Source organism: Schistocerca americana, chromosome X (assembly GCF_021461395.2).
Source record: "Schistocerca americana isolate TAMUIC-IGC-003095 chromosome X, iqSchAmer2.1, whole genome shotgun sequence".
Classification (NCBI taxonomy): domain Eukaryota; kingdom Metazoa; phylum Arthropoda; class Insecta; order Orthoptera; family Acrididae; genus Schistocerca; species Schistocerca americana.
In genome coordinates, this window is record NC_060130.1 from 597,742,874 (window position 1) to 597,758,336 (window position 15,463).

General features: G+C 43.9%; 1 protein-coding gene across 1 annotated transcript in view; it reads left to right on the forward strand.

Annotated features, from left to right (window-relative positions):
• Window positions 1-3,696: 3,696 nt before the first annotated feature.
• LOC124555399 (dedicator of cytokinesis protein 7) overlaps window positions 3,697-15,463 on the forward strand; it is a 258,351-nt gene continuing 246,584 nt past the window's right edge. The window contains exon 1 of the mRNA XM_047129295.1: window positions 3,697-3,818. Within this exon, the coding sequence (XP_046985251.1) occupies window positions 3,778-3,818 (41 nt within the window). The 5' untranslated portion in view covers window positions 3,697-3,777. The remainder of the gene's footprint in view (window positions 3,819-15,463) is intronic.

A 15,463-nucleotide genomic window follows, 5' to 3' on the forward strand; every position in this document is an offset into this window, starting at 1 on the left:
CTCCATGACTGCAACTAGTTTAGTTCTTTTGTTGTAGATCCCTTTAACATCCCAAAACAGGGTCTTTGTCAGAGTTCTGTTGTTTGTGTAATGGGGTGGGTGTGGTGTATTATCCATGAAAGAGTGTGATAAGTGCTGTGAGAGAAGTTTGTATGACAGCCATTCACAGTGTGGTGCACAGTGTGGCGACAAGGTTTAAGACCCCGATGAGAATTTTAAGGAATGCTTGGCTGGAAAATAGTGGCTCCCCTACTCCACCAATTGCTGTTAGGGCGTTGTTCTTGTTGGCCAGTAAGACAGCAGGCATGTTGTTGGCAGATGGTTCTGGTGTTGGTGTGGTGGATGGGCCAGCTTGAATGTTCGTGGTGCATGTGTCTGCTTGTGGCACGAGAGTAGTCAGGGTCAGAGATTTACTGTCTGCTTGACTGTGTGCTTGTGTGTTGTTGGCCTGTTGTTGATGTATTTGTTGTGATGTTCTTGTGTTCCCTCTTCTGTTGTTGGTGCCCCCTCTCCTTCTCTGGGCTCTGAGCACTATGGGACTTAACAGCCATAGTCATCAGCCCCCTAGAACTTAGAACTACTTAAACCTAACTAACCTAAGGACATCACACAATTCTCCTTCTCTGGGTTTTGGGTGCATCTGCTTTGTGTGGTTGCATGTGTGTCACGGTCTGTGACTACAGGGAGTGGGGTTGTGTTATGTTCAGGTGCATGTGTTGTAACCAGTGCAGATGTAGTGAATTGTGTTGTCTGAACAGACAGTTTGTTTGTTACTGGGGGTGTTGGTTGTGTTTGTGGTGGGCACTGAGGGTCCACTGCCCTCCCCTCACCACTGGTACCAGCAACTGTACCAGTTAAGAAGACGCCACTTCTCACTGGGCATGGGAAGGGGGGGGGGGTGTTAGAGCTGGTCTGACGATTGCTTGGATGTTTTTGACGTTTTTGCGCTTCAGCGCCTCTTTGTACACATCACACCCTCTGACTCTGTAGTTGGTCACATGTTGCCTGCCACAGTCAGCACATTTGCATTGGTCTGTTTGGCTTTGTGTGGACTGCTGTATTGTGTGGTTGTGCACACATTTACGGCAATGGAGTATCAGACTGCAGTATTTAGCCACATGACTAAATCGCTGGGCTGGCAGCTGTGGCATTCTTAGGTTAGCTGTGGCAGTTCATGTACTTCTACAGTCATGGCCATGTGGAATGGAATACCTTCTGCAGGTCGCAGGAGTGGGCCATGTCTGCCAGTTGGGTACGTTTTTTATGTGTCCAGAAGCCCATCATGAGGCTTGTGCTTAAGCATTCCCAAGGGCAATGAGCTCCTCTTGTACTGTCACATTTGGGATACATATGTCCGCTCTCTTTATCACAAACTGCTGTGTTCTTTCTTCGCCAGCTCTGAACATGTAGTAGTGTCCTTTCGTTCCCTAAGGAAGTCAAGTAGATCTTTGTATTCAGCTTTTGTTGCCACATACAGTGAGGCTTTGTTCTCTGAAAGTTGGCATAGAATTTTGTGTTAGCGTGTCTTCTCGCGAATGCTTTGTTGAAGGTACTTTGGTCCTCATAGTCGTGAATGATGACTGGAGGAAAACCAATCTGTGTTTTGTTACCAGCAGTGGCGGACTGGTGGTTATTTTGCACTTACACAGTGTAGTTCATGTTGTTACTCCTTATGTGTATTGTGCTAGTGGCTGAAACTGTGGGTATTGGCAAGAGCACTTGGCAGATGCCTTGTAAGTTTGTGGGCTCACCTGTTTGTGCGTTTTTCTTCTGTTTGCGCTCTGAACCTGCGACCTACAATGGTTCATCTTCATATGTCTGTTCTTCCTCTGAGGTCTTCAGTGCCAGCGATTTTAGTTCCCGGGACCTAATCAGTGAGAGTGGGTGTTTTAGAATTGATGCAGGTGGTGTCTCAAGTATGTGTTTTTCTGTTTGCACTGAGAACTCCGGTGTGAGCTCTTCAGGCTATGTAGTCTCGCGGTCACGTTCTCGCTTCCCGATCACGGGGTCCCGTGTTCGATTCCTGGTGGGGTCAGGGATTTCCACATGCCTCGAGATGACTGGGTGTTTGTGTTGTCCTCACCATTTCATCCTCATTCACGGAAAATTTGGAAATTTCCGGTAAGGACTATGGGACCAAACTGCTGAGGTCATTGGTCACTAGGCTTACGCACTACTTAATCAAACTTAAACTAACTTACGCTAAGGACAACACACACACCCATGTCTGAGGGAGGACTCGAACCTCTGATGGAGGGAGCTGAGTGAACCTCATTCATGAAAGTGGCAAGATTGGACTAAGCAACGGCAACGGTCGGGAATTTGTACGGGCGCTGATAACTGTGCAGTTGAGCGCCCCATAAACCATCATCATCATCATCTTCTTCTTCTTCTTCAGGCTCTGGCGTCCTCATTGGTGAGATAGAGGGCATATTCATTAGTGTTGGAGTAGTTAGTGTGTGTGATTGTTGTGTTACAGTTTGAGCTTTGTCGTCGCCAGCCATCAATTGGACAATGCACTTCCATTCCAGGGCCATGACCTCTTGAGTAGTGGCGAGCAGGACAGAGATGCTCACAGGAACAGCAGGTACCGCTATCATTTGTGTTGCATGCATCATACTGCAGGTGGTAGGATGGGATCTGCTGGAGGAATTCGCCATCTCCCTGGTGTAAGGATTTTTTTAGGGATACACAATACTTTTGCTTTTCTCCTTGAGGGGAAAAGGCGTAATGTGTATCCTACAGAAGTGGGGAGTCCCCTCGGCTTATCTGAACGAGGTACAATGCGCGGTGCAAGAATGCGTAGGAAGAAGAAAAAAGCCTTATCCTATGTGATCAGGCCTCTGGCATTGACGTGCCCTACCACAGATCAGAGAGTCCCGCTGGAGAATGTGTAACTGAGGGTGCGGGAGCTTTGAGTCAAATGCTCTTTTCCGCTGAGCTCAAGAGTGCTTCAGTAGATTTTACGACAGTTTTACTGTTTCGGACGGCACGGCTGCTTTCACCGCTGTTTCGTCCTTGCTGCCGCTACCGCTGCTTCGATCCGATGCTGCTGCTGCTGCTGCTCGCAGCTAGTAGCTGACGGCCGTCCACTCACTTCGGCTGCCGCGGTGCTAATGACCTGCTGACGCATAGACATCCTCTCGGGTCGGCTGCCGGGGTGCGAACGACATTTGAAATTCATTGTCGAACGCTCTGTTGTAGCATTCCGTCAAGTGTGAATCGGCCTTTTCGCTGTTGTTGATGTTATCATGGCTGGCCTAACTTAATATGAGTGGTTTTGATCCTAGTGATCAGATATAGGACTTTGATGGTTATAAGGAAGTTCGGAAGATAGTGTTTAAAACTGCCGATCTGAGATCAGACCATTGGTTGACTGGATCAGGCATGAAGATATTTACTACACCTCGATCTTACGAACGCAGTGGTCTTTGGACGAATGTTACAAATAATATATATGCTGTCAAAACAGCGTTTATGTCAAAGATCATATACAAAGATACATCTGTTCTGTTGTTTGGTTTGTGGGCGTGATATAAACAGAAGGGCGAGGTACTGGGGACGCTGGTTTGCTGAATGGTTGTGCAGCCACAGTTTTTTTAAAGTTAGGAATGTCGCGTAAAGAGTTTTTCGTATTGGCAACTTCTCACTTTAATTGTGCTTTAGTTTAGTGTAAATCATATAAACTCATACGGGAAATAACGTCATCGTTTATTTAATATGCCGCTCACGAATTGAGAGTGGGATGTTCATTGTTTCTTTCGCGTGTAGTACAACATGGCATGTGTTCAGCGGGCATTCGCACAGAAATTGTCAAAGTAAGTTTACTCTAGAATGACTGCAAACAAATTTGTTAATGAAGTTTGTAGTTCTACATTTCGCCTTGTATTATATTACACTTGCGTCTATATCGTAAGTAATTTCACTCAGTCAGCGATCTCATTAACTTTCACGAATGCTCATAACTATTATGTGGATGTTTAACTATACACCCTAAATTTTCTTCTAAAACCTCGGTGTTATTTAAATGCCCTATTTCTCTTGACTGAAGTTGGTGTTAAAATGTAGTACACGATATACCATAATAAACATCACATAACATATAGGACAAGTATGTTGCAGTTTTAAGAAATCTCGCGTCATAATCTAGAAGTTGTGTCGCCTATTACATTATCCCTCTTACTTAGTCATAATTTAGAAGTAGTGTAACATTTATATTAGACAGTCTTCCAGATTCTGTTAATTGAAAGTCAACCTCTTTATTCTTTCATAGATATTTCCAGTTCAGTGACAGTGTATTTAATTTTTGCTTGGGCCCTCATGCTGTAGTGCGTACATGGTCATGTTGGAAGTTGTATCCCATGTCATCCTTCAACCTTAGAACTGATTTACTGTGCCAGTTGTTTGGGGATATGCTGATTGATATGGACACCAAGCCAAGGTTTCATGAGGCATTTTTATACACACAGTTCATTTTCAGAACTGAAAGAAGCACTAAGTGACAGAGGAGTAAAGCCATGGACTGTCCAAGGCTTGAAGCTGAGACTGTTGGATCTGTAGACCATAAAATGAATTGAGTCTCATTTTTACTACCTGAAACTCCAAGTAAATTTAAGATATATGTGCAAATGTTTTCACGAGATATGTTTACTTAGTGGCTAGCTGCAGTCTTTTTAAGGCAAGCTTTCTGAATGTTTGAGGTTAAAGTATCAAACAGCAGTTTTCAAAAACAGTGATACATGCTAGTCTTCTCTTACCTCTCTGGCGACTCCCTCAAATGAGTCTGACGAATGCCAGAATGGTTCCTCTGAAAAGACCAACTGATTTTCTTCTCTTACCCAAAATTTGTTCTATGACAGTTAACTATATTTGATCTGTGTGGTAGCATCTGTGACTGGCTAGACTCCATTATTGTAAACCATTTCACTTCAAATGTGTTAGTTCCTAGACATCTTGGTCACATTAAAAGACATCCTTTCCCATAGGTGAATGATGAGTTGCAGCCTACTATCAGATACATGTAAATAGTCCTGGAACTCTAAATTCAATCTTTGTCTCAATATTTCACAGGATTCTAAAATGCAAATGCTGAAGCCCACAAAAAAAAAAAATATATATAAAAAATGGCTTTCAATTGCTGAGAGTACTTTAAATGTTCCATTCCACCCATAGAATCAATATATTAATGAGGATATTTTTGGCTTAGACTGAATCTGTATAAATCAGTTACATAATTTATATTGTCACACAGTTCAGTCGATGTGAGTGTGCTTTTTTCTAGTGTACCAAGCATAACCAATCACAATCCACAACTTTTTTTTTATTATACCCAACTTAAGATTCACAAAACAAAGAAAGAAAGAAAAAATTGTTACCGAGCAACATGTCTGAAGTCCATGTCACTCTGCAATGTAACTTTTCAGTAGATCCAAAGATGAGCCTAATGGACTGCCCTAGCAGTCATTTGTGGGAGTGAAATAAACAAAACTTGGAGCTATTTGATTTCAGTTTTTGTCTTTATCACAGATGATCATGTCATTGTTTCTTATGAGAAGAGGTCTTTGACTTTGACTACGAACCACTTAAGCATCATATTAAATTGCATTGTTGTATAGAAAAGGTCCTAGGCTGAATGGTGAGTCATGCTTAGACATACCATGGTGGCCTAATGGTTGTGATGCCTGTTCACAAAAAGTGAGAAATCGGGGTTAAAGTCCTGATCTGACACCAATTTTCAGTTGTCACTACATAATCATTACATAGCAGGTTCAGCATACCTAAAAAGTTTGTATTTGCATGTTTTCATATCATTGCACTTTCATTGACTTGATCTCTATTGACATATTCATTTTGGTGCATTTAAGAAATTTCATTCAGATTTAGATTTTCTGTAATTTCCCTAAATCCTCCCCAAGGAGCTAATAAACTGCTTCCCCTTCCCCATGTCAGACCTACTTTTCTGCTTCCTTCTTTGTTGCAAGGTCCTCTGTGCTCACTTGTGACACCACATTGTACTCTCTTTATGCACAGGCTGTCTTTCTTTTCTTTTTCACTGACTTCTTACATTCTTCCTCCACTTTGCCATTTAGTTTCCTTTTTGCCTATCTTCCTTCCTGTGTGTTACTGATGGGTGGCTGATGTATTTGACACCTAAAGGATCACTGGGTAACATACACTCCTGGAAATGGAAAAAAGAACACATTGACACCGGTGTGTCAGACCCACCATACTTGCTCCGGACACTGCGAGAGGGCTGTACAAGCAATGATCACACGCACGGCACAGCGGACACACCAGGAACCGCGGTGTTGGCCGTCGAATGGCGCTAGCTGCGCAGCATTTGTGCACCGCCGCCGTCAGTGTCAGCCAGTTTGCCGTGGCATACGGAGCTCCATCGCAGTCTTTAACACTGGTAGCATGCCGCGACAGTGTGGACGTGAACCGTATGTGCAGTTGACGGACTTTGAGCGAGGGCGTATAGTGGGCATGCGGGAGGCCGGGTGGACGTATCGCCGAATTGCTCAACACGTGGGGCGTGAGGTCTCCACAGTACATCGATGTTGTCGCCAGTGGTCGGCGGAAGGTGCACGTGCCCGTAGACCTGGGACCGGACCGCAGCGACGCACGGATGCACGCCAAGACCGTAGGATCCTACGCAGTGCCATAGGGGACCGCACCGCCACTTCCCAGCAAATTAGGGACACTGTTGCTCCTGGGGTATCGGCGAGGACCATTCGCAACCGTCTCCATGAAGCTGGGCTACGGTCCCGCACACCGTTAGGCCGTCTTCCGCTCACGCCCCAATATCGTGCAGCCCGCCTCCAGTGGTGTCGCGACAGGCGTGAATGGAGGGACGAATGGAGACATGTCGTCTTCAGCGATGAGAGTCGCTTCTGCCTTGGTGTCAATGATGGTCGTATGCGTGTTTGGCGCCGTGCAGGTGAGCGCCACAATCATGACTGCATACGACCGAGGCACACAGGGCCAACACCCGGCATCATGGTGTGGGGAGCGATCTCCTACACTGGCCGTACACCACTGGTGATCGTCGAGGGGACACTGAATAGTGCACGGTACATCCAAACCGTCATCGAACCCATCGTTCTACCATTCCTAGACCGGCAAGGGAACTTGCTGTTCCAACAGGACAATGCACGTCCGCATGTATCCCGTGCCACCCAACGTGCTCTAGAAGGTGTAAGTCAACTACCCTGGCCAGCAAGATCTCCGGATCTGTCCCCCATTGAGCATGTTTGGGACTGGATGAAGCGTCGTCTCACGCGGTCTGCACGTCCAGCACGAACGCTGGTCCAACTGAGGCGCCAGGTGGAAATGGCATGGCAAGCCGTTCCACAGGACTACATCCAGCATCTCTACGATCGTCTCCATGGGAGAATAGCAGCCTGCATTGCTGCGAAAGGTGGATATATACTGTACTAGTGCCGACATTGTGCATGCTCTGTTGCCTGTGTCTATGTGCCTGTGGTTCTGTCAGTGTGATCATGTGATGTATCTGACCCCAGGAATGTGTCAATAAAGTTTCCCCTTCCTGGGACAATGAATTCACGGTGTTCTTATTTCAATTTCCAGGAGTGTATAATTCCCACCTCTTGGGTTGATACATGGCTCACACATATTCCATGGTAATAAGGGAAGGGTGGTTGTCTGAGGTGGTGTCTTTCCAGTCCCCAGTTGATCCCTTTGTCTGAAGTTCAATTGGTATGAACACTCATCTAAGAAGGTTTAGTACCCCTATGTGACGAATCCCAGAATGAAGGAATACAACTCCAGAGATGTTAGCAATTGTGGGGGTCCAAAACACGATGAATACATCAAACCAATCTAGTAAGCCTCCATCCAACAAACAGAACTGTAATTAACCCAAGGAAATGATGAACCATCCAGTTAGTACATAGTGTCACACATGGAAGGAGGTTAGAGTTTTGTTAAAGTCAGTCTTGTTTGTCATTCAGCAGGGAATGGACACAATTTCAGGCTCACTGAAGTCATATTCCCACCTGTATAGTAGAACCATGTTAATTGACACAGACAGTGCCATTTAGGCTCAAACACTATTGCGAGCTACTATCCTATGTGGATGCCCTGTTCGTGTAGAGGTCCATCACACACTAGATTACTCATGTGTGTTTATTACTACCCAGTGGTTTGACAGTCTGACCAAGGAGGAAATCCAAGGTTACCTTTTCAATCAGGGCATAAAAGCAGTACAATGGGCTATGAAGAAGGTAGATAATAAATTAGTGCCTACCCTCACCCTGTTCGTTACTCTTGCACGATGGAACCCTCATCAAAGTTCAAGGCAGTCCATGGAGTTTAAGATCCTGTATACCAAACCCGATGTATTGCTATCAGTGTAATGTTTCAGCCGTACTCACATGTCCTTTAAAAATGCAACTAACTTTTGGGAGAGATGCATGTTAAGGAGATTGCCCACTCCCTTCCCCCAGTACATTAACTGTACAGGAGACCATGTAACTTTTTCCTGTGTATACTATGAGTCGCCAATTAATCCTAGGATTTTTATCTGTCACTTACCCCTTCTTTTGCCTCTGGCAGTGTTTGTTGATGTGAAAAATGCAAAGTTCCATACTCAGGTTCAGAATCTGTGTTAAACTGTAGATCTCCCTGTGGCTGGCTGGGTAAGTAAGTTTGAAGATCAGAAGGAGGCAGTGACATACCACCTCCAATAGGACGATGCTGAGTAAAGCACTGGCATGTTCAAAACAATCTTTAGATTGATGACTGTCTTACTTTTTACCTCAATGAATGGGCTACATAAAGGTAAAAGGTCTCACTGTTGCTTGGGAAGTATTTGTCAAACGAAAGCCTTCCATACCACTGTCTGGCATTCACAGCACTATTCTTACTACGCTGTGACCAAAAACAGGGCCTACATCTGACTTCTCTGTGATTCACATGTAAGTGCTCGGCAGAGGGTTCATAGAACCATTTTCCTTATTTCTCTGCTTTTACACTCCTGAACAATGTGGAAAAAATGAACACACAAATGTTTTCATTTGAACTGTGATTTCTATTATTTTATTAGGATGGTCATTTCTTTATGTGTAGGTGAGAGTCAACAAAATATTTTCACTTTCAAAGGAGAAAGAGGGTGATTGAAATTCCATGAAAATGTTTTGTCACAGCAAAAAATGCCTTTGTTTTAATTACTGCCACCCCACCTCATGTGTGCTCTCTCTCTCTCTCTCTCTCTCTCTCTCTCTCTCTCTTTCTTTCTTCACACTATTCCACAATAATACAAAAAAGGTGCCCTTATTTAAACTTTTGCCATGTCCTCCATCGAATCTCTCTGGTAAGGATCTCTTGCCGTGCAGCAGTACTCCAGAAGAGGACAGATAAGTGTAGTGTAAGCAGTCTCTTTACTAGATCTGTTGTGTCTTGTAAGTGTTCTACAGATGAAACAGTCTTTTGTTTGCCACTCCATCATTTTCTGAATGATGGTTCAGTTTAAGTTACCCATTATTATCGTCCCTAGGTATTCAGTTGAATCAACAGCCTTTAAGTCTGTGTAACCAAAATTTAATGTGTTTTTTTAGTACTCATGTGAAGGACCTTATACTTTTCATTGTTAAAGGTCACTCACCATAGGTATTGACATACACATCTGCAGCCTCCAGTGTAGTATCACAATTGTAAAATCCCTAAGTGCAAAAGTAGCACTCTCAATTGCCACTGTTGTACCCTCACAATATTCTGTACAACCTTCAGCCACACACAGGAAGTTTCTTATGATTCATACAGAGGAATGTAAATTTAAGATGGAACAGTACTGAGACGAATTTTTTGCCTACTGCAGCCCAGCAAAGGTGCAGACCCTTGCCCAACAAGCGTGGGAGGAAATGAAAAGGCAGAGAGAAATGTTCTTCCCTGTCACTATCTCAGAGATACTCCTCAAAGGCAGCACCATGCAAAGACATTGTGCAGCCAACGTCCACTTCATTGGTGTGAATTACCAACTGATCCTCTACCTTAGATACAGCTAATAAGCCTGGGGAGGAAAACCCCACCTCTGAAGAAATAGTGGAGCAGAATGATCCGCCTCCTCCTCAATCCAGTAGTTGAATGCATACAAATTGAGGCACCCCAAAGCTACCACAGTAATTACAACTACCACATTGTACATCTCTCATCCTGAAATATGGCTGTCCTTCAGTGGAGTGTATGTGGCTGCACATTGCATAGAGCGGAGCTGCACCTGCTGTTACATTCACAATCCTCAGCTGCTTTATGCCTACGAAAATACACTCTTGAGACCGCACTGATCTTTTATGCTTCACTCTGGAACTTTATGTATCTTGGAGGGAACTTCTGCTTGCAGAGGTGCAATGATGCTCATCTTAAACACTATCCATGGTTAAATCATTCAACTGAACACCCAGTTACAAGCTGTTGCTGTCAACATTTTGTTTCCAGTATTACATGTTCTTGTGTGACATCTAGACACCCATATCGCTTCTCATCAGGGCGGATGTACTACGGCTTATCACTCAGCTCCTGACACCTTTCTTACTGCACAGTGACTGCAGTGCCCATCATACCATTTGGGGCTCTCCCAGAGCCTGTAGGTCTATGTGAGCCATGCTCCTCGCATATATTGTGGACCAGCTTAATATTCTCCTTTTCAACACTTGCGAAACCACATCCAACATCTATTTCAGCTTCTACTCATTCAGCGTCGCACATGGGTATCTCCTCCTGAGGTTGTCCTCTGTCTAGAGTATTCTATTGTTTCAGATGCACACTCAAGAGGCCATTCCCTGTGTGTAATTCACTTACATTCCATACATAAGATGATGGCAGATTTCTAAAGTTGGCTCTGTTTCTCATTGGCATCATTTGAGAAACAACAATTCCACAGCAGTGATTACCAGGTAGAGTACTTTACGAATGTGATCTTTATTGCTGATGAAAGTTTTGCAACAAACCTTGCTTGTCCAGTGGACTAAGGAATGCTGAGTCATGGTTCACATGCAGAGACAAAATCTGTGTGCTTTTTAATGACACCACACAGTGCGGAACTGAATCCATTATCAATAAATGTGTACAGAGAGCCATTGAATTATCAGAAACAGCAAAACAACCACTTGGATCACTCTTGTTAATTTTACTCCCACTCCTGTGTGGGAAATTTTGTTGTGTTTTTGACAAAAAAAAATTGTTTCTGCTATACCCGATATGACCATTTCTAAGGATATCATTGTGGATTCTGTCAATATAATGAACATCTTTGGTTGGTACTGGCATCTTAAACTCCACACTTTACTTTCCTGCCTTCATACCTCAGAGACGAGCAGCAGTGGCTCAGGAGATCTCATTCAGTTGTCATAATTGTGAATGCTGTAACACAATTTTTACTGGAAGGAAGCTGGTACGTGCTCTTTCATTAACACAACCCTAAGACTCATGACCAGATATAATTCACATTCAGGTGTTGTAACATCTATCTCCTTATGGCAAGCAGTTTCTCATCCATACATACAATCATATTTGGAAGCACAGCACATTTCCTATACATTAGTGTGAAGCCACCATAATCCCTGTTTCTAAGCCTGGTAAGGATAGGTACCTTTCTTGCAGCCACTATTCCATGTCCCTCTCCAGTAGTGTCTGCAAAGTGACGAAACAAATGATCAGTGGGTTGCTGGTAAGGTGACTTGAGTCTCAGAAATTGCTAACAAATATCGTATGTGGTTTTCATAGGCATTGCTCTGTAAAACTTTCTGCAGCAGTGCAACATTGTAGCTGTACGTTTTGATGTGGGAAAGGCCTAAGACCGTGCTGGAATACGAGTATCATCCATATAACACACAGATAAGGCTTCTGAGGCTGCCTGCCTCATTTCATTCATGAGTTTTTAAAAGACTGGAGTCTTTTTAATGTACGCATATATTCAGCTCTGTTGAGGAATTTTATTCAGAATGATGTACCTCAAGGCTTGTGCTGAGCTTAACATTATTTGTCATACTCCACAGGGGTCTCGCAACTCTTGTATGTGTGTGGCAAGAGTGTAGTCCCAAGCCATTGGAGGACTTGTTCCTTTCTTGTGCTGCAGTTTTACTCTCTGACTATATCTCCTCTCTGACTAATTCTCTAGGACAAGTTCCCTGCTGACAGCGTATCTAACTCATAGGATGTCAATTCGAATTTGACCCACATTGTTCCTTAATTTTGTGCCAGTTATTTCTTTTAATTTGTGTTCAGTTCCCACTTCTGGGTTTACCTCCACCTTTTTCAGTATTTTTACAGATTGTGTAGGCTATGTGAGGAAGGTTGTGCGTACCAAGCATGGTAGTGAATCCATGTAGGTGGGGTCGTTACATACTCGTACAGTGGTAGCCCATTGACTACACAGGGATTGCATTGTTGATGCCCAAGCTGACACCACACCACGTGTGCCGAGCAGTGGTGCCTGTTCATTCGCAGGCATGTGAATTCAAGCATTGGCCATATTGCTAGGTAGCCTTTGCTCTGGCTGGATGACATCTGTGGCGAGAACTCTCATTTGGAGTAGGCAGCATCATGGCAGAGATTTGGGATCATGAAACGAGCAAAGGTATCAGCCAGTGGCCATGAGGTCGCAGCAATGTCTTCAGACAGACCACAATTTAGTGCTGATTCTTATGATCCTAGAACTTTACCTCCTTGACTGTGCTATGGGAGGAAAACGAAACCAAACTACTTGTGAACAGTTACTGATTTGAACCCAAACAAATGGTTGGTCCTGCCCCTCTACTAAACCAATGTGTTTTGTGGAGAAAATTGAAAACATAGTTGGTGAACTCTCTTCTCTTAGGATTTTGCAAAGTAGTTCCATCTTAATTAAGACAGCAAATTGTACACAGTCCTGGCCTTTACTGTGTATAAACAATTTGGTGATGCACCTGTTACCATCACACCCCATAAGAACCTTAATATGATACAGGGATTCATCTTTCACTGGGACCTTATGCTGTAGACAAACAAAGAACTGTGCAAACACTTAAAGAGACAAGGGATCCACTTTGAATGTTGTGTACGTTGTGGCCCACTAGATTGACAAGGTAGACAACAGTGCATTTCTCCTCACATTTGAAGGGGATTCACACCCAGAAAAGATCAAAATCGTGTGTTACTGCTGTGATGTGAAGCCATGTTTCCCACACCTGATGCAATGTTTTAAATGCTAACACTTTGGACATACAACTTCCTGGTGTACTTACAACCTCATTTGTGGAGACTGTGGCTAACCACTTTATGAAAATTAACCATCTTCTCTACCACCTTTCTGTATCAGTTATGGGAATGACCACCTTCCCCAATCCATAAACTGTGTTAACCTACTAAAGGAATGCAAAATACAGGAACTGGAAGTCACAAATCATCTTTGATATTTTGAAACTCAAAAAATATGATCATTTGTATCTGATCTCAGTGATATCAAACTTTGCTGCTACTGTGGCCAGGTCATCAGTTGTATCTGGTATATTTATTCTCTTGACATTGACATATGGTAATAGTGCAAATAAACTTGACTATGATGCTGATAGGCCTGCCATTCACATGGTTTATGGAGCACCATCTTCGGGTACCACTCCCTGCTGTCATCTGGAGAAGCAACTTCCTCCTCCAGCATCTACTGGTGACAAGGATGACTCTTGAGAACCCTCTCTCCAGAAATCACAGATCATACACCTAACACCAGCCATTGCCTGAAAGAGCCTTGGACAGTGGGTTCCAGGGTCGCACAGCCTTTTTTCTGTTTCTGCAGTCACAGTAGACAAGCCCTCACAACAAACTTGACCATGAAAAGTGGTGTTGGTGGTGGAGGAGGAGGAGGAGGAGGAGGAGGAGGAGGAGAAGAAGAAGAAGAAGGAATCTTGGCTACTCTGGGACCCCAGAGGCACCAACTCTCCTCGCGCTGTCAAGCTCTGAACCAATGTTTGTTGATGTTCCACATCCATTGGTGAGAGACAGTGATCCTGGTGTGTGATCTGTCCTTTTGGCCCCTTTATGCCTATCCAGGACACCCTCAGCTTTATGGTCCAATGGTACACCAATGGGTATTATTTTCACCTGCTGTAACTACAACTTCTAATTTTCTCCTGTTCTGCAGTTTCTAAGAAACACACTGCACTAATGACCATTCCCACGCTCTATGAGATTACTATGCCTTGTGTTGGAGCTGTACTGACCCTGAGGCAGGTGGAGTCTGCACATTGGTTTGCACTGATTTCGTCAGCGAGTGGATTCCCCTCCATACTATTTCTAAAGGAATTGCATTGGGAATGCAAATGACACTACTGATCACCATTTATAATGTTGAGTTGCCTCCATGCAGTGCACTTACTTACTTTGCGATGACCACCTGAATCCAACAGCTGTCTCCCTCACCTTTTTTCCTACTTTGGGATTTCAGTGTGTACCACCCCCTGTGAAGTAATACTAATTTGACTGGTAGGGGCCTTCTGATTCACCAGCTACTTTCCGGTTTTGATCTGTGTCTCCTCAGTGACAGTACTCCCACCCATGTCACTTTTTCAGGTATTGACATGACAATCCCCTCCCCCAATCTTGTATTGTAGGTACCCAACAATTTTTGCAGAAGTGACTACATTTTGGTGAGCCTTTACCTTCCTTGTTACTGCCCAATGGACCAGTTACCATATTGTGCTATTCAAAGAGCCAAGTGGCAATTGAACACCTGTGCTGTGTCCACAAGGTTGTGGGATATGTCATCGATGCCATTACCTGCACTGCTGGAGCTGCTGTTCCCCTTTCTGCAGGTGCCTTCTGCCACTTGTTGATGTCATGGTGGACCAAAGACATTACAAAGTGTCAAGATCCTCAAAGGGTCCTGCAACATCCAAGGTGGTTTTCTCCACAGACCACCTTCCTCATTTTCAAGTGGGTTCGTGCTAAGACTTGCTGTCTATGTAAATACATTAAGAAGGAATTACCCTCCTGCCAGGCTGAATTATCTAATGAACCTTTCACTGATCTGGAAATGCTTCAGGCTCTTGACTTGTTACATGATATGATCCCAGGTCACAATTCAGTTTATAACCAAATGATCCAACATCTGAATGAATGTTACTAAAATGTTCCATCTACTCAGTGGCTTAAACAGTATTTGGCTAGAAGGTGGTTTCCCTTTGCAATGATGAGATAGTATCATTGCCTCAGTCCTTAATCCAGACAAAATCCCAACTTCCATCAACAGCAGCTGACTGATTAGCCCCACCAATGTGCTCTTCAAGGATGGTAGCCAGTTGATTATGCTGAATTCTCCTCTGGGATCTTTGGCTCCTTATCAGTGTCATTTCTGGGAGGTATGATACGCAACTGGCCATCTGGTTAGGTAGGAAACAGCAATCTGACAATCATGTTTCTAAATGCCAATGGTCTCTTTTGACCTATATAAGGCATACAACATTGATTGGCA